The following is a 20,625-nucleotide window of genomic DNA, read 5'->3' on the forward strand; positions in this document are numbered from 1 at the left end:
TGGGTTAGTGAAACTGGAAATATTTTCATACTACCAACATGCAGTCTGTATGACAAAGTAAAAACTAAGCATTTCCTCTAGAATGCTACAGGGTCACTGTATCAAGAAGACGGGCCCATCATTGTGATGATGTCATGGAAAATAAGGGAGTTGGAACATGTTTACATTTAACTTCAAGTCTCACTTCTTGTTAACTCTTCTAAAAATACTTGTGGTTTTGCCATTATTTTTCTTGTAGGATTTAGTTTCCTTTAAATATGTGAAATTCCATGTGAAATAGGGTCATTTTTCTCTTTCAGCAAACACATTCAAGAGTTAAATCCACTAGAAAATTAGATTTGATATGCATGCATTTGCATTAAGGCCAACTTTCTCCAGGCCACATTTCGGTGCCATGACATCCCACTGTGCAGAGAAATTTTAATTACAGCACAACATTATAAACTTAAGAGTTGTACCGTATCTTCTAGAGTTTTCAACAAGTGGTAGATCTACTAATGGTTTTAGATTTCAAGAACTCTACAAGGAGTGAGCATTTGGCCTATTTAGGTTTAAACACCAGTTAAGATGCTCACGGCCCATATCAGAGTACCTGGGTTACTACCTTTCTAAAACTCCAGCTTCCTGCTACTGCAGATCATGGGAGGCAGTGGGGATGGCTCAAGTACAAGGGTTCTTGCCACCCATGCGGGAGACTTGCATTAGGTTCCCAGCTCCTGGCTTTGGCCCTGGCCTGGTTCTGGCCATTGCAGGCATTTAAGGAGTGAACCAGTAGATGAGAGGGAACCCATGCACGTGAGTTCTCTGTTTCTCTGTCTCTGTTCCTGTGTCTCTGCCTCTCAAATAGTAGCAAACTAAAAGGTAAGCTTCCTGCTTTCTTCAAAAAAAAAATCTATAAGATTAAAAAAAAATCTATACAAAAATTACAAGTCAGTACTGGTTTAGATAACACCTCTATTCATTTAAAACTGAAATAAAACCTTCCTTAAACAAATGGATAAGGAGGAAGGAGAATAAGGGAGGAAGAGGGGAGGGAGAATTATACCTATGAAAGACAGGAAATCCTTTATATTATTATATTAGTCCTTTACATTAAAAATTTTTGAAAAAATAGATTTTAAAAAAATGACAGGGTAATAAAAACTGGAAAATAAGATTATAGGTATAATTTCAAAAGTTTTTCTAAAATTAATTCAAGAATTTCTAAAAAGAATGAAACCCTGACCACAAAATATTTACTTAGATGGTTCTTTTAATTATCTTATTTCTATGCCCATAAACCTAAAGAAAAAATAATACTAAAAAAACAGTCTGCCTCAGGATATTGTTTGGAATTCACATGGCATTAAATGGAAATATGTATATTTCCTGAGGGTAGAACCAAATTCTTACATTTTCAATAAAATATTAATATGACATAAAATACTTTGAACCTCAGAATAAAAAAATTTTCAGGAAACACATACACTACCACGGCATTTACTTGTTCACAAGTATCTGATTTAGAGTTCAAACCGGACATGGTTTCGCAACACCTCAGTCACAATGGCCTTAAAAATGTCTTGCAGGGTAAAAAGAGAAAGGCCAGTGTAGTGTAACTTATCCTAGCCAAGGATGACGTATAGATGCGTTTTCCCCTCCTGAAAACTCCTAACGACATAAATGCAGAAAAACAATCTCATCTAAACAATGGAAAGTAAGAACCAGCGTGATCATAAAAATTTTACATGAGAATGATGTAAGTTGGATAAAGTCTCAAGGAAAGCAAGGCCATGTTAAATAAAGCATCTGAAGTTCACTTCTGTGATTACCATTCTGCTCTGCACACAACCTTCAGAAAGCACTCACACTGCTTCTGAACACCTGTTAAGTCCATCCATGATGTAACGAGTGGAAAGGACATGAAAATAGCCATCATACTAAACTTACGTACAATCAACAAATAAAAAAGAGACTCGATTTTCTAATCACTCATGCGAGATTAAGCAGCTTGTGAATGAAGATAGCCAATAGTTACATGAGAAGGGAGGATTATTATTGTGACTTATATCCAACTGGTCAGAATAGAAAGCTAAGGGGTTAGCATCGTGGCGCAATAGGTTAAGCTGCTGCCCACAATGCTGGCATCCCATTATGAGCACCAGTTCAAGCCCCAGTTGCTCTATTTCTGATCCAGATCCCTGCTAATGCACCTGGGAAAGCAGCAGAAGATGGCCCAAGTGCTTGGGTCCCTGCCACTTAGGGAGACTCAGATGAAGTTCCAGGTTCCTAGCTGTGGTCTGGCCCATACCCGGCCATTTTGGCCATCTGGAGAGTGATCAGGAATATGGAAGATCTCTCTCTCTGTGCCTGTCTCCTCTCTCTCTCCTCTCTCTCTCTCTCTGTAACTCTTTTAAATAAATAAACCTTTAAAAAAAAGAATATAAAGCTAAAAGCTAAGGTAATTTTTCTACTGCAATGGTTTTCATGTTGGTATACTTCATTTTCCTATGCCTGGCATATTGGCCGGCACACAGATCTTCAGACAAATGTTTCTGGAAGAGAACAGAGCAGTGGAGATTGCCTCATGTGACTCTGGGACACAGCAGAGTTAAAAAGAAGTGAGAGGTAAGATGACTGGGACAAAAGGAAAATCCTTTCATTCAGTAGAGAAATTTCTTCTGAGCTATTCTAGCAGATATTAGCAACCACAGGGTGCTGTGCACGTGGGTAGGTGAGGGGAAGGATTTCTGTGCAAACACATTTCACATTTCAACAAAGGACACTGAAAGACTGGTCTCTAAAGCATTCACCACCACTTCCTTTCCATGTACATCCCTGAATTTCCAAAAGAGACTATGAGAAAATGCTCAATTAAAAAAATAAACATGAAACGAAAACAAGGAAACAAGGATGAGTTTTCTTTACCTGTTGGTGGTGGCATCCCAGGTTGAAATAATTCAGTACCAAATAGTGAAGGATTCAAAGTGTCCAAATGAAACATCTGCGGAGAACAAAGTTTAGAACTAAGGTGACACTCCTGAAACAAGAATGAGAGCTAAACGCAACAACCTGAAAACATCCGCAATCAAGATTCCAAAATACCTTCATGAGACATAATTAAGTTTATATGTGAATGGAACTTTATATAAGGTTGGACTATGTTCATGTAACAAAGAGATAGAAGAAAAAACAGCTTAGGGACGGGTGTTATAGCACAGTAGGTTAAGCCATGATTTGAGATGCCTTTACCCCATGTCAGAGTACCAGTCCTGGCTACTCTGCACCTTTGATCCAACTCCCTAGTAATATGCCTAGAATGAAGCCGATGCTGGCTCAAGTACCTGAGTTCCCGCCAGCCATGTGGGAGACCCAGATGGAATTCCCGGCTGCTGGCTTCAGGTTGGCCCAGCAATAGCTGTTGTGGCCATTTGGGGAGTAAACCAGTAGATGGATCTCCCTCCCTCTCTCTCTCTCTCTCTCTCTCTCTCTCTGTGTGACTTGATCTTTCAAATAGTTTTTAAAAAATCTGAAGGAGGAGGAGAGGGAGGATGAGAAGAAAAAAACGAGGGGAGGAGGAAGAGGAGAAGAGCTTAGCTATGAAGTACCCAGAGGCAAGGACTTGGTGCAACTTGCCTACCAGTATATCTTGAGGACCAAGTGCATGCTTATCACAGAGTGAGGTCCTTAATAAATATTTCTTGAATGAATATTTGAAGCTTGTATTTTCTTAAGAAACACAAAATAGGCATACAGCTCTAGAAATCCATGTGATCTTTCATGATGGTAAACACCTCTCAAATCTAGCCACACAAGGCCTCAAAGAATTATAGATACTAGCTCTGTAACAATTTACAGAACAAATGAAAATATAATTTACAGTCCAAGGAGTGGATAATGGAGCTCACTTTTTTTTTTTAAAGACTTAGTTATTTATTTGACAGACAGAGTTACAGAGAGGCAGAGGCAGAGGCAGAAAGAGGGGTTTTCCATTCGCTGGTTCACTCCCCAAATGGCCACAGCAGCCGGAGCTGCACTGATCTGAAGCCAGGAGCTTCTCGGTGTCCCACACGGGTGCAGGGGCCCAGGAGATGCCAGCACTGCAGGCGGCAGCTTTACTTGCTTCGCCACAGCACCGGCCCCTGAGCTCACTGTTTTTCATTTAATTTTTAAACCTTTACTTTTCTAGTGCAGTGCAAAATATCCATAATTTAGAACAATGGACTTCCCAAAGATGTCCACATCCTAACCCCCAGAACCTGTGAATGCTGCTTTACAGAGCAAAACAGACTCAGCACATGTTAGTCAGGTAAGAACGTTATTCTGGGGCTGGGGCTGTGATGTAGCAGGTAAAGCCACCACCCGCAGTGCCGGCATCCCATATGAGCGCCAGTGCAAGTCCTGACTGCTCCACTTCCAGCTCTCTCCTGGGAAAGCAGAAGATGGCCCAAGTCCTTGGGCGCCTGTAGCCCCATGGGAGACCTGGAGAAACTCCTGGCTCCTGGCTTCAGATAGGCGCAGCTCCAGCTGTTGAGCCAATTGGAAAGTAAAGAGAGAGGAAGACTCCTCTCTCTCTCTTCTGCCTCTCCTTCTTTGTTTAACTCTTTAAAATAAATTAATAATTTTTTTTAAAAAAGTAAATATTTAAAAATGCTATTCTGAGACTATTCTGCATTATCCGAGTGGGCTGGACAAGAGGAATCAGGAGGTCAATGTGTATGTGATGAAGGAGGTGTGACAACTCAATCAAGAGGTTGGAGTGATGGAGGGTTCACAGGCCAAGGAACACAGGCAGCCTCCTGATCAGGGGTCGGGAACGTGCCACCCAAGGGCCATACAATGCCCATGAAACCATTTGTTCTGGCCTTGTCAAGGCAACCACAGACAGGACTTCAAATTCAGTAAACCTAAAGCAGGCTAATTTTAAGTTGATAATTTTGTATGTCCTGAGAACAATTTTATAACTATCTAAATAGCCCTTGGCAGCAAAGGGGTTCCCACACCTGCTCGAGAAGCATAGAATTGCAAGGGAAAGCCTCCAGTAGGAACGCAGCCCAGCCAACACTTTGATTTTAGAATTCTAACCTCCACAATTTATCAGAATAAGCTTGTATTGTTTATAGTCACAAGTTGGTGATAATCTGTACGGCAGCAATAGAGTGGGCATATAATGTATTTTCACAGAATTAAACTCATAGCTCAATAAACTATTAGTATTTTTAATAGCCAATATTACAACTTGTCTTCTTCTCCTTATTCGCAACCTATTGAAAGCTCTTTCTTCGATGCCTGGGAACACAGCATGCCTAGTTAAATCAAGAATTAGAAAAACACAAAACTTCAGTTGAGGAACAGAAAATGTGCTCCATGTTAAAGTTGAACAGTAAAGCTAATCAAGCTATTCATTGCTTGCTGGAAACACAGTAATGAAAAAAATTTGTAAACATGGGCCCCACTTCACACAGGGTGTTCACCAATATCAGAGCCACAAGGATGACCCGGCAGAAAATCTCCCCTGCTGGGGTCCTCCAGGGGCCTGACGCGGCTGCGCAGAGGGCACAGGCACCAGGAGTGGAGGAGCAGTGCTGTGCTGCAGCTTAGGCTGCGTACGGTCAGTCAAGGGAAGACACTCAATTCCGGAATACATTCAAACACCGAGGACATGTGAACTTCAGGAAATAAAAACCATCAAGCTCAAGACAAGAAGAAAAACAAAAAGATCTGCCAGGACCTCTCCCCTCAAAAATGGAAATATCAGCACATGCCCCACCCCTGTAGCTGAGGATCACAAAAATGCCCACATGAGAAAAACTTTCGAAATGAATATTCTTGCAGGCTTTACTTTCGGCCGCCTAAAGGCCTGTCTCCTGGTGATAAGATTTCCTGTGTGTAGACAGGAAAGCACGGTTTAAAACCAAGCAGAAACAGCCTCATGCTTGCTGGAGTTTGCCTTCAAGTGTTAGAGATGGCATATTAAAAGCGAAAGGTAAAACAGAGGGTTTAAATAACACGAGTAGCCATGTGTCTTTCACACTATAGTCAAAGAAAATGTTCCTAGATTTATCTGGTATTACCATTTTTACAATAAAACCACAAAGGAGCATCTTAATGTAAAAAGCAGTGCATACTCATTCTGTGTAAACCCATCAGGACATGACCCCACAAGTTACGAGTGCTATACAGTCTATTTTATTTATATGTAGAAACAGTTAAGAGCTCCCTGAAAGTATTTCATTTTTGGTTTTATTTTTCTGGATGATCCTTTGCAAGTATAGCACTGGAAAATTCATTGTTATAGATGGCTGCCACTAAAATTTAAATATGACATGTCACATAATTAAATCTAGGACCAAGATGTCCTGATACCCAGGATTCCCTCTCTTTATCTAGTATAGCAAGCTACATCTTTCAAGTGTCTGCCTGTACAGACCTCCTTCAGAAAGTCCTCCCTGACTCTGCTGTTCCCCCATGTAGCACGTAGTGATCCCTCTCAACATTTCTGTCCCATTCCGTGCAGACAACTACCACAGCATCTATCACCTTATGGAAACTGCCACTCTGCCTCCCATGACATAGGCAGCATCATGAAACTAGGGTCTATATGTCACTTCATCTTATCCCTATGAAGCCAATGTTGTCATACAGCTAGGCCCCAGTAAACAGCTGGAATACATCTCACAGCTTTAAATACTTTTTAAAACTGTTACATTCAAAATAGGGACAGGTATTTAGCATAGTGGTTAAGCCACCACTTTGGATGCTCACAACCCATATCGGAGTGCCTGGTTCGAGTTCCAGTTCCAGCTCCCAAAGTTAGCTTCCTGCTAATGTACAACCTGGGAGGCAGCAGGTGATGAGTTGGGACCCTGCTACCCACATGGGAGACCTGGATTGTTTTTCCAACTTCTGGCTTCGGCTCAATCAGCCTTGGCTGTTGCAGGTACTTAGAAAGTCAGCAGATGGGAGATCAATCTCTCTCTCTCTCTCTGCCTTTCAAATAAAAATAAGTAACAAATAACTTTTTGATATTGCCATTTTAATTCTCCTAGAGTCTAAAAACTGATTTTAAATGTTTTCACATATATACATATCTGTGTGTGTATGTATGTATGTATGTATAGACAGACAGATGATATAGATAGATAGAGAAGCAAAATTTTAACAAGCAACATAGGACTTCTGGACTATTCAATACTTAATAAGCTTTAAATTTTCCAAAGTAAAAAGTTGGTGACATGGCATAGTGGGTAAAGCCTCCACCTGCAATGCCAGCATCCCATAAGGGTGCCAGCTCAAGTCCCAGCTGCTCTACTTATGATCTAGCTCCTGCTAATGCACCTGGGAAAGCAGTGGAAGATGGCCCAAACCCTTGGGTGCCCTGTACCTACATGGGAGACCTGGGCAGAACTCCTGGCTCCTGGCTTCAGCCTGGCCCAGCCCTGATTGTTGCGACTATTTGGGGAGTGAACCAGCAGATGGGAAATCTCTGCCTCTCTCTCCTGATCTCTCTCTCTGTAACTCTGCCTTTCAGAATAATAAAATACATCTTAAAAAAAAAAAAAAGCTAGATGGAAAATAACAAGACACTTATGCCCTCACATAACTGTTAATAAAATAAACACAAATAATGCAATGTTCTCAAAGCACATTCATTAGTCCTTGAGTCTTCTCAACACCCTTATGAATATGCAGCTAGCACTCCCACTTTGTGGGTGAGACATGTGAGGGTCAGGGGAACTAAGCAATTCTTTGAGTTAAAAGAGCTGCTCGGCCAGCGCCGTGGCTCAATAGGCTAATCCTCCGCCTGCAGCGCCGGCACACTGGGTTCTAGTCCCAGTCGGGGTGCCGGATTCTGTCCCGGTCGCTCCTCTTCCTGTCCAGCTCTTTGCTGTGACCTGGGAGTGCAGTGGAGGATGGCCCAGGTCCTTGGGCCCTGCCCCTTCATGGGAGACCACCTGACTCCTGGCTTCGGATCAGCGCTGTATGCCGGACGCAGCAGCCATTGGGGAGTGAACCAACAGACAAAGGAAGACCTTCTCTCTGTCTCTCTCTCTCACTGTCCACTCTGCCTATCAAAAAAAAAAAAAAAAAAAAAAAAAAAAAAGCTGCTCAGGGGCAGTCTACACTTACATAAAAAATTCTCAGTCCAGAGGTCTCTTCACTACACAAATCTGCTTCCTCAATAGATGAGTTTTAAATAAATATTTTAAGGGGCCTCGGTGGTTTGAGATGTGTTCTTCCTCAAGAAAAGGATCACTATATTCCTAAATCTATAAATATGAAAAATATGAAACTTGTATAACTAAAATAAAATTTTTTAAAAAAGAAGAAAAACAAACAAACAACAACTAATTCTCAGTACCTGTGCCCTTATTTGGAAATAAGGTTTTGTAGATTTAATCAAATTAGGATGAATTCATACTGGATAAGGGTGGACCCGCCATCTAACAACTGATAACACTGCAAGTAAAAGGAGGAGGATATTTGGAAACAAAGACACAGCAGAGATGCACAGTCAGAAGGGGTGTATGTCAGTGGAATAGGCATTGGAGAGATGCAGCTAAAAGCCAAGGGAAGTCAAGGACTGGCAGCCCACACCAGAAGGCGGGAGACAGGGGTGGGCCAGATTCTCCCTCAGAACCTCCATAAGGAACCAACCAAGTCTTCATTTTGAATTTATTGCCTCCAGAACTCTGAGAAAATGTATTTCTGTTGTTTTAAGCCATCAGGTTTGTAGGATTTGCTGTAGCAGCCCTGTAGTAGCCATCATTTGAATTGCAGTGTAGACAATTTGCAAGCAACCATGTGTGGTAGCAGGGTCTAAGTTACTCATCTTATGTGACACATCCTTTCCAACCTTACATGGAGGGGCAGGGAAACTGAAAAAAAAAATTTAAAAACAACTACCAATTTTACTAATATTTAATTACTAATGTTATCTTTGTCCATTTTGGAATATAAATGCATCTAAATAAAATTATCAGAGAGATGATAGCACTTACTTGTTCATGTCCTCTCAAATAGTGGTCGTCGTCTGCCATTCTGGAGCTGTATATTAAAACAAACACAACAAAGCTGTAACACCAGAATGAAGCATGTTCAGCTAGTTGTTAAGGTACTAGGTAAGCCACTCATGGTCCATATCAGAATGCCTGGGTTTAATACCCTGCCCTGGCTCCTGACTCCAAGTTCCTGCTAATGGGACCCTAGGAAGCAGTAGGTGATGGCTTAACTACTTGGGTTCCCATCATCCACACGGGAAACCTGAATTTGGTTCCCAGGTCCAGGCTTCAGCCCCAGCCCAGATCAGACTATTTCAGGCATTTAGGGAGTTAACAAGCACATGGCAGCTGACTCTCACACTCCCTCTTTCTCTCTCTGCCTTTCAAATAAATAAATAAAATTTTTAAAAATCCCATCAGCAGGCTGGTGCTGTGATTCAGTAGGTTAAACTGATGCCTGCAATGCCAGCATCCCATGTGGGCCCCGGTCGTGTCCTGGTTGCTCCACTTCCAGTCCTGCTTCCAGCTAATGCACCTGGGGAAGCAGTGGAAGCTGTCCCAAGTACTTGGGGTCCTGCACCTATGTGGGAGACTTAGATGAAGCACCTGACTCCTGGCCTTGGCCTGGCCCAGCCCTGGGCATTGTGGTCATTTGCAGAGTGAACCAGAGTATGGAAGATCTGGAAGATCTTTTTCTCTCCCTCTCTGTAATTTTGCCTTTCAAATAAAACACATAAATAAATATTTAAAAAATTCTATCACTATGAAATTCATGTAGGGACATTATTCTAGGAGTACCAAATATAATGCTTTTTAAAAGACCTTAGAAGGAGGGCACGGTGTAGCTGTCCTCTTTGGTATCTAAATCTAACAGCAGGGAGACTGCATAATAGAAGAATCACCAGTAACATATGACCCAAAACTCTCACATTAAGCTTACAACAGTGCCCTGAGCTTGGTACAACTGTTCTTTATCCTCTGTATAAAAATTTTCCATACTTGAATTCTTAGTGGCTATTTCTTTTTATCGCCTTCTAAACTTAAAGAGTTTCTAGTCTGAGTTCCTTGTGTACTCATGTTATTTCCCAGCTCTGCGTGAACTCTATCATGGTCCCGAAATTGATTCCAAGTAGTCTACAAGCTGTTCCAGTTGGAAGCCTTGGAAGGACCTGATCAGGGGAGGGCTGAGGGCTCCAACAGCATACCACACGCTATCCTCTAGTGCTTCTCATGCCCACCGAGGCAGGCCACTTTCCCACCATTGTCAAAGCAGTATAGCAAGTCTAACATCAACTGTGCCATAAAAATGTAAAACCAAGATCCCTTATTACCAAGGATTTAATCAGCTGCAGCCAGGTATAAAAACACTTTAGGGGCCAGTGCTGTGGCTCACTTGGTTAATCTTCCGCCTGCAGTGCCAGCATTCCATATGGGTGCCAGGTTCTAGTCCCGGCTGCTCCTCTTCCAGTCCAGCTCTCTGCTGTGGCCTGGGAGGGCAGTGGAAGATGGCCCAGGTGCTTGGGCCTCTGCACCCGCGTGGGAGACCAGGAGGAAGCACCTGGCTCCTGGCTTTGAATAGGCACAGCGCCAGCCATAGCGGCCATTTGGGGAGTGAATCAATGGAAGGAAGACCTTTCTCTCTGTCTCTCTGTCTGTCTATAACTCTACCTGTCAAAAAAACAAAACAAAACAAAACAAAAAACACAGAACTTGCAGTTAAGGACCTCTATCCCTTCTTACTCTGAAATAGTGAGATATTTCTAAATAGTTAGTTTTGGTTACAATTAGATTCTACTTGTTATTGTCAATCAGATGTAAAAAACAAACAAACAAAAAAAACAAAAAAACACTTTAGTCTCTAGCAATCTTCTCTTACCCACAGGCCCTCATAAAAGAACCACATGATCAGACAAATAGAGTATCCACAATCACTTATCATTTGGTATTTATTGTTTAAGAAATAGCCTTATTATTTTAAATATGAATAATTTAATTTAATTTAGATTATATTTTTGATACATGACATGAAACCTGAGGTTTGTAAGAAGCGGGGTTGAAGGCAAATATTATCTGTGAGGCACGTTTTTAAGCCTTTTTCCATGAAACCTCGAAAGCACTCAAGGGCACTTGGGGCTGCAGCTGAGAATGCTAGCTGTCCACCCGAATGTGTTCTGTCTTCTTCCACAGCACTAGTGATGCAGCAGGCAGCGTGACTCCTCAGCTGCAGTACAGCCCGCACGTCCTGGGAGACAGAGACAGCCGTCCGACAAAATGCTCTCTGGTGGAATGTCAGAACTGTTATGTGCGACTCCCAGGGCTGGCTTCAGGCCCTTGACATGCTTCCCCTGTGTTTTGTTTTTCCCTTTCCTTCAGGATGAAACCCAGATGTGGGGAAGAGCTGGCTCCTACCACTGGGGTGATGATGAAGAGACTCAGATAAGTAAGATGGAAGGAATCTGGACCTTTGAACGCCACCATGAGACAAAGCAGCTCTAACGATACAGGCTCCTGCTGGTGGTGATGTGAGAAAGAGACAAACTTCTTTGTTCTTCAGCCCAGTGTACTGCAGGGTGTCTCTGGTAAAACACTCTAATGAATACACTGCTTAACACTTCCATAAGCACAAAGCCTCCAAAAAGAAACCTGACTTCTGATGAAATCAGCCTGCTGGAGCGCTGTGTGTCTGATGAAGAGGGAGAAAGGCTCAGGAGGACTTCTAGGGGGACGGAAAGCAAGGCCGAACTTTAGCAAAAGGGAGAAGGACAGCTCTGAGTCCTGCTGGACATGACATTCTTGCAGATTTGCGGGGAACTACTTTCTTACAACAAGAAACTACTGGTTGAAGATACTCAACCAGTTGCAAACAAATATATCTCAATTGAGAGACAATCAGTTAAAAAAGGAAAAACCAGGGACAGGCATTTCATCTAAGAGTTAAGATGTCCCACATCACATAAAAGAGTGCCCAGGTTCAATTCTCGATGCTAGTTCCTGATTTCAGCTTCCTGTTAATGTGTGCCCTGCGAGGCCAGTGGATGGGAGGAGAGTTCTGTCCCTCTCTCAAATAAATTGTTTAAAATAAGTATTAAAAAAATAAACAAATAAAAAAAAACCTGGAAAATTGGCCCCAATACAGGATAGTAGAATTAGGTCATTCAAAATGCAAGATTTCTGCCACTGCTGTGTATCAACTAGACTCACTGCGGTCTCTTTTTTTAACCTGTAAAGTGAAGCTTTGATGGAATGGACTCCTGAAAAAAGTCCTGAAACATGCAGTTTAGCTGACAAACGTCTATTCAATGAACACATCACTTAAGTCATAACATTTTTTGAAAAACCTGAATTTTTATATGAATCTGTAATTGTGCACCTATACTAAAATTTTATGTGTATGTTTAAATATTTAACAACATTAAGGGATCATTAACATAATTTTCAGTTATTTGAAGAATAGTGGTTAAAAAGGTTGCAAACTTCCCTATCCTTAGAACACCACAGGAGGCCAGATGTCCAGGAAATTTTTTTAAAAATATTTTTGACAGGCAGAGTGGACAGTGAGAGAGAGAGACAGAGAGAAAGGTCTTCCTTTGCCGTTGGTTCACCCTCCAATGGCTGCCGCGGCCGGCGCGCTGCGGCCGGCGCACCGTGCTGATCCGATGGCAGGAGCCAGGAGCCAGGTGTTTTTCCTGGTCTCCCATAGGGTGCAGGGCCCAAGCACTTGGGCCATCCTCCACTGCACTCCCTGGCCACAGCAGAGAGCTGGCCTGGAAGAGGGGCAACCGGGACAGAATCCAGCGCCCCGACTGGGACTAGAACCTGGTGTGCTGGTGTCGCAAGGCGGAGGATTAGCCTAGTGAGCCGCAGCGCCGGCCCAGGAAAATTTTTAAAAGTCACCTTTTTTTTGTCAATAATCTGCGCTGATCTCCTGAATATTTTCAACCTTTGCCTACAGTTTTCAAAATCAGAGACTGTTGATTTGTGGAACTGACAGAAACCATTCAGTACCACTATTGCACTGCTCAGATATATCTTAAAACTGTGGTCTTCCAGAGCTTTAAATGTGTGGAACCAACATAAAGCAGCCCTCATGCTAATTCAAAACATAACTGTAGTTCGTTTAATAGAACAGATGCTGTGTTATTAGCATGATCACCACTGCACTATAGATAAAACCTTAGCAGAGATCCCTAAATCGTAGGCACTGGACAAACCACCCGGTTCAACGATCTATCTCCAGTAAATTCCCCATGACTTGGAACACTAATTTGTACCAAAAGACCTCGGTTTTTAGAGCCCAGCAACATTCCCAGGGACACTTCCAGGGCGGTCAAAATCTGAACTTCTACAGCCTTCGCAAGACAGTTACATTCACTGTGAAGAGTTGAGGTAAGAGTGAGCTGATGTGATGTCAATGTTAATTCACAATTTAAAGGTAAAATGCCAAAAGAAACCGAGAATCATTTGGAAAGGCTGAATCACAAGTCATATTTGCATCAATTGCAAAAGTAGGTTTTATTTCTAAAATGTTGAAACACCAACCAAGCCTTTGAAATGAAAGAGTTAGAAAGGACCAGGGAAAGTCCCTTCTACTCCCCTGCTCCTCCAGTCCTTCCCTTCACTTTCCCTTTGCCCAGTTCTGTGCTTTTCAGGAAGGATCTTGAAACAGAAAGAGAGATCCAGAGTCAATTTGGGGAGAAGATGGGTCTCATCTCTGCAGCTCTCCCCACTGAGAAGATTTCTAGGAAGATTTTCACCCCATGGAAACAGAAACAGAAAACATAGCGAGCTAGCAACAAATAAAATATCCAGTGAATTATTTGTGGTTTTCACGTAAAAACCATGTTGCAACCAGCTTAGTTCTGAATTTGTGACAGGTTCTATGAAATGCTTAAGGGATTCTTGTCTATACATCTGTGACAACCCCCCGTACTAACACCAAAGCTCAGTACATCTGCTTCTTGGTGAAGGAAGGCAGCCAGCCTGAGCTGATTAACTTGGAATCTACAGTGTTCAACCATTAAGGATGGAGTTTGGGAAACTTCCCAGGATCAGAGAGATTTATACTTTTTGACTGTGCCCCCCTTTAAGAAAATATATTCATTTTTTTAGATTCCATTAAAAAAATCCTGAAGTCCTCAAACCCAACAAAGTGATTTCATGACCCACTAAAAGCCATAAATTGCAGGTTGAAAAACAACTTCAGATGCCATCAAGAGGGTACAGTTGGGAATCAAAAAGAAAAACTATCTCTAATGTCAAGACTGTATTCAGAGAAAACTGACACCAGTTAGGTATAATTTTAACACTTCATCTTAGATGGAAATGAGGATGAAACTATAAGAGAAAGCCTGACCTTTCACCATTTCTCTGTTGGATAATAAACTGAAATACCAGAAAAAAGTATGCTGAAGCCTCTTCCTATATAGGAATTTTTTGGAGGAAACACTATAAAGGGAAATGTACAGTGTATAATGTAATACATTCAAATGAGAGCATCATTTGATTCTGCAATTCTACTATCAAGAAACTGCTATAAAAAATTACATGTGCCAAAAAAAGTATAAAGATATGCATTGAAGTATAACATTGGAAATTATCTGAATGTCTTTTGATAGCAGAATAATTAAATTTATTCTACATTCATAAATTAAATATTATTCAACTGGTAGAAATAATAATTCATATCTAGGTAAAATAACGCGGAAGCTTTTACTAAGCTATACATTTCTATATTTTGATTTTCTAGCTCAATTATGTCACTGGAAATACATATTTTAATAGGAAATAAACCTAAACCTGTCCTGATATTAAACTCTGACATCGGGGCCTGCACTGTGGCATAGCAGGTAAAGCCACTGCCTGCAGTGCCGGCATCCCATATGGGCGCTGTTTACAGTTCCCACTGCTCTTCCGATCCAGCTCTCTGCTATGGCCTGGGAAAGCAGTAGAAGATGGCCCAAGTCCTTGGGCCCTTGCACCCACGTGGGTGACCTGAAGAAGCTCCTGGACCTGGCTTCCAATCAGCCCAGCTCTGGCCATGCCAGTCATTTGAGGAGTGAACCAGCAGATGGAAGATCTCTCTCTCTCTCTCTGCCTCTGCCTCTCTGTAACTCTGGCTCTCAAATAAATAAATATTTTTAAAAACAGACCTCTAACATCTTAAACAATTAATGACATACAGTATATAAAACATGAAGCATGGGGGCCAGCACAGTGAGTAAGCTACTACCTGTGACATTGGCATCTCACATGGGCACTGGGTTAGAGTCCCAGCTGCTCCACTTCTGATCCAGGTCCCTGCTAATGTGCCTGGGAAAGCAGCAGATGACCCAAGTGCTTGGGTCCCTGTACCCACATAGGAGACCTAGATGAAGCTCCAGGCTCTTTGGCTTCTGCCTGGCCCCGCCCTGCCTTTTGTTTGAGGCCATTTGGGGAGTGAATCAGCAGATGGAAGATCTCTCTCTCTCTGTAACTCTGCCTTTCAAATAAATAAATAAATCTTAAACAAAGCAAAGCCATGAAGCATGAATGAGTCAAAAAACTTTAAGCACTTTTGGAATCCTTTTCATAATAAAAAATTAATTTTAAATGTGCTGCTTAATTAAATCTTGCTGGAAATAAACTGGCCTAGTGATGGTGAAAGAAAAGCTGACAGTGGGGTTAGTTAACTTTTTTAGAAGAGCTCATTTCTGGAAGTTTTTGAAAAGAACTCAGTATTTGTGTGCTACCACATTTAGCTTTCTATTAACTCATTTTCTATGTCTTTTACATTCCTCCTTCCATTTTCATATCCACAGTATTGCACTTGGGTGAAATGAGACTAATTAACATATATAACAGCTTAGGAAACACAAATACACTACTTAGAATCTGCACAGCAAGAGCCCCTGTTCACAGAGGGGTGCAAACCTAACAGGGACAGCACATACAGACAGACACTCATTCAGTTAAATCACACAAAACAGTACTGTGAATGACACACAGCAATGCTAGCCATTTTTTCCAGAGCATAACAAATGTTTATGATAAATTATGGAAAGAGTCCCAAACAAAAGAATTAGGCATTCTGAAAAGAACTAAATGCTGGATTTCTTCCTTGCCCCACATTTATGGGTACCTTGCCCCATTTTCTAAGTTGGTTATGTCTTACTGCTGGTAAAAAGGTTTACATGGGGACTGATGCTGTGGAGTAGTAGGTTAAGCCTCTGCCTGTGGTGCCGGCATTCCATATGGGCACCAGTTCAAGTCCCAGCTGCTCCACTTCCTTCCCAGCTAATGGCTTGGGAAAGCAGTGGAAGATGGTGCAAGTGCTTGGGCCCCTACAATCATGTGGAAGATCCAGAAAAAGCTCCTGGTTCCAGGCTCCTGGCTTCGGATCAGTCCAGCTCCAGCTGTTATGGCTTTCGTGGAGTGAACCAGCGGATGGAAGACCTCTCTCTTTCTTCGTCTGTTGTTAACTCTGCTTCTCAAATAAATAAATCTTTAAAAAACAAAAAAAGTGTACGTGTTGCCCCCAAAGGACATCCAGTAAGGTCTAGAGACACTGTCAGCTGTCACAACTGGCTGAGTGGTCCTACAAGCACCTAATATGTACAGGTCAGAGATGTTGCTAAACATCCTACAATGTACAGGACAGTTCCTCGCAGCACCAAATTATTAGCTCCCCAATGTCAATCATGTTGAAGATGAGAAACCCTAATGAATGCCACTGTATCACAAGCATGCTCTGCTTCCTAGGGAGAGGAAAGCAAACGTAACTACCTCCCTGAGTCAGAACAACAGCCAACACTTCACATATATCACTTAATGCTCACACCACTGTTGAGAAATATTATCCCACATGACAATACTTAAGTTTAGGTAAAAGAAGTTATTTGCTCAGTTTAATAGAATATTGCTAAGTTAGCACTGTGGTATAGCAGGTGAGGCCGATGCCTGCGACACCAGCATCCCTTGTGGCACCAGTTAGAGCCCTGGCTGCTTCACTTCTGATCCAGGTCCCTGCTCATGGCCTGGTAAAAGCAGTGGACGGATGAAGGCTCAAGTGTTTGGGCCCCTGCCACTCATGTGGGAGACCTTGAAGAAGCTCCTGGCTCCTGGCTTTGGCCTGACCCTGCCCCAGCAGATGCAGCCATTTGGGGGGAGTGAACCAGTGGATGGGATCTCCCTCTCTCCCTTCCACCTCTGTAACTCTGCCTTTCAAATAAAATCTTTTTAAAAATTAAAAGAGTATTGCTGGCTAATCTGACACCATAGTCTATGGTTCTTTCACTTGCTTAAGAGGAAGAAGTGACATAAGCCCTTGACTTAGAACATGATTTTAATATAGAATCTTTGCTACTTTGATTGGCTGGAGCTGGTCTATCTGTTGCATAGCCTAGAAAGAATAACAGGACTCTGGCAATGTGCAAAATGAAATTTCTTCATAATGCAACCAGTTGTGAAAGTAAAAATATTGGACAATGCTAAGTGATAGTTGCTTTTTAAAAAATTTCCTTTGGGGGCCTGTATGGTGGTACAGTTGGTTAAGCACTACTTGCAATGCACAGCATCCCATATCAGAGTGCTGATTTGAGTCCTGGCTGCTCTGCCTCCAATCCAGCTCCCTATGTACAGTGTATAATGTAATACATTCAAATGAGAGCATCATATCACCTGCAAAGGCTGTGAATGATGGCCCAAGTGCTGAGGTCACTGCCACCCATGTGGGAGACACAAACTCAGACCAAGCTGTTGTGGCCATCTGGAGAGTAAATGAGCAGATGGAAGATCCTCCCCCCCCCCCTTTCTTTTCCAAATAAATAAACCTTTTTAAAAATTTCCTTTGGTGAGTTTCAAAGAATAGAAGAATAAAGATATGTCCCTAAAACATGTCTACAGAAAGCACCATTCTCACCAATGGTTTAAAAAAAGTATGTTAATACAAAAAACTAAAGCATCTTGAAAAGTTGTCCATTTGTTTCCTTTTCTTCATGAATTCAGTCATTTATTAAAAATATGTATGCATACATAAAATATGTATGCATCAGTTTCCAAAGATATCAAACTGCCCAAGAGTGATATAGTCACTTTACTCACAGAACTCATAGTTGAACTAGGCTGAAAACAATGGCCACAGATTTTTTGATACCCAATTGAACAAAATGTTAAATCTATTTCAGAATTTCTTGAATCTTGGCAGGCCAGTGACTTGCTTTCACCGACAGAACCAGGTAAAAATATGCGTTCTGAACTCAAGTTTCAAGGTATTGCAAATGGCATTCTTGCTCTCTTGGAATGCTGGTGCCATGTGAACAAGCCTGGGCTGGCTTACTGGAGGATGAGAGACAATTTGGAACGGAGAAGTGCAGGCCTAGCTGATACTCCCCCAGACCCAACAGCTTCAGCTGAGTAACTCGAGAGAGTAACTTTAGAGATGAGCCCAGACAACCTATACAGTTCACAGACTTTCAAGAAGTAATAAATGTGTGTGTTTTAATTTACTTTGTGGTGATATTCATTTGTTTAAATGTATCTGAAAGGGAGAGCAAGAGCGAGATGGAGACAGAGAGAGGTCTTCTATGTGATTACTCTCCAAATGCCTGCGATAGTCAGGTCTTGGCCAGGCTAAAGCCAGGAATCTGGAACTCAGTACAGGTCTCCATGTGGGTAGCAGGGACCCAAGCACTTGAGCCATCACCAGCTACCTCCAGAATGTACATTAGCAGGAAGCTGGAATCAGAACGGAGCAGGACTCAAACCCAGTCCCACATGGCATCGTGCTCAACAAACATCTACCCTTTTGGTGGTATTTTCTGCAGCAAAAATTAAGTAATCCAAGAGTTTACTAAGTAGGAAGACAAACAGGCAACAATGTAGCACAGCAAGTGCTACACAGGACATGAGGGCATGGGTTAGCCCTTGGTAACTAAATACAACAATTACACTTTGTTAAAGGCCTAGTCCCATCTCCCATTGGACTCAATTTTTTATCACTGGCTTATTCAACTCCCAATTGAACAAAGAACCAAGTATATTAGCCAAAACCACTGTAAACAGAACATTAGAACCAGAGCCAGTGTTGTGGTACAGCAGGGTAAGCTTCCACCTGCAATGCTAGCATTCCACACCAGAGTGCAGGTTCAGCTGTTCTGCTCTCCATCCAGCTCATTGCTTAAGCTCATGGAAAAGTTGTGGATGATGGCCTGAGTGCCTGGGCCCCTGCCACCCATGGGCCAGACCTGCATAAATGTACAACCTCCAGGCTTCAGCCTGGCCCAGCCCCAGCTGTTGCACCTATTTGAGGAGTGAACTACTGAATGGAAGATCTTTCCCTATGTGTCTCTCCCTCTGTCTCTCTGCTTTTCAAATATATATATATTTTTTTAAAAATAGAAAATTAGAACTTTCAAAAGTTTTAAAGTGCAAATATTAATAAATCTTGAGCTTTGAGCAGTGATACTGTTATAAAACAAGTTAATATTTTAAATTCAAATCTCTAAGATCTAAAACCAAATTCATCATTGCTGCTAAAATATGCTCATTCTTGACCTGTCAATTTCTGCCAGTATGCTAGTCTCACTTATAGCCAATCAATAACCAATTTCTACCAGCTTTTGCTTTGTGTTGTTCCTTATAACTGCCACTCCTTTTTATTTCTGCTGTCCTACATGAGATCCATATTGCCTCATTCCTGAAAGACAGTAACAGCCTCCTATCTTTTCTTTGTGAATGGTCTTTCACATTATTATACAATTTACAAGATAAAGTCCAAAGACCTCAACCACTCAGCATACTATATTATTATATCACACCATATTATAAGGATGGTTTTTCACTTATTACTATGTCCTAAAACCCACTACTACAGACAGACCTGTCATTCAAAACTGCCTTGCTTGTTTCCATCTTGTATATTTGTTCCCAGTATACCCTGCACCCTGAAATGCCATCTTTCCTACCTAAATATCACCCACTCTTTAAGGCTCTACTTAAATCTAACCTCTGTCATGAAATCTTTAAGATTTATTGTTTATTCAAAAGTCAGAGAGAGAGAGAGAGAGAGAGAGAGAGAATCTTCCATCTGTATGTTCACTCTCCAGATTGTCACAACGGCCAGGGCTGGGCCAGACCAAAGACAGGACTCCGGAACTCCATCCAGGTCTCCCAAGTGGGAGCTGAAGCCCAAACACTTGGGCCATCTTCATTTACTTTCCCAAGCATGTTAGCAGGGAGCTGGATCAGAAGTCAAGCAGCTAGAGCATGAACCTCGGCACCCATATGAATGCTGGTGTTGCAGGCAGCGGTTTTATCTGCTATGCCACAACACTGGCCCCTCATGAAATCTTGTATGTGCCCTGTAACTTTCTGTGCTCTAAGACCACATAAGTTTATAACATGCATGTCTTCCAGTGATTTTATAAAATGACATCATCCTATTCTGCTACAATTTGACTTTATCCATATATTTAGCATCTTGTTTAATAGTTCTCTGTGCCTAAAAAGTAGAGATGGGAATTTTGCTTTTTTGTGTTGCAAAATTGGTAAACACTGATTATATATTTTACCAATATTGCCTTAGTTATAAGAAGCTTTGTGGGCCAGCGCTGTGGTATAGCAAGTAAAGCTGCTGCCTGCAGTGCTGGCATCCCATATGGGCACCAGT

At 41.9% G+C, this 20,625-nt stretch overlaps 1 protein-coding gene across 3 annotated transcripts in view; it reads right to left on the reverse strand.

The window, feature by feature from the left end:
• NFKB1 (nuclear factor kappa B subunit 1) overlaps nt 1-20,625 on the reverse strand; it is a 131,497-nt gene that overhangs the window by 91,933 nt on the left and 18,939 nt on the right. For all 3 annotated transcript variants that reach the window (XM_051819546.2, XM_051819545.2, XM_070047832.1), the window contains 2 exons: nt 8,982-9,027; nt 2,908-2,983 (listed from right to left, as the gene is read on the reverse strand). In XM_051819546.2, the coding sequence (XP_051675506.2) occupies nt 2,908-2,983; nt 8,982-9,020 (115 nt within the window). In that variant the 5' untranslated portion in view covers nt 9,021-9,027. Of the gene's footprint in view, nt 1-2,907; nt 2,984-8,981; nt 9,028-20,625 lie in introns of those variants that run through there.

The sequence above is a fragment of the Oryctolagus cuniculus genome, chromosome 8 (assembly GCF_964237555.1).
Source record: "Oryctolagus cuniculus chromosome 8, mOryCun1.1, whole genome shotgun sequence".
Classification (NCBI taxonomy): Eukaryota; Metazoa; Chordata; class Mammalia; order Lagomorpha; family Leporidae; genus Oryctolagus; species Oryctolagus cuniculus.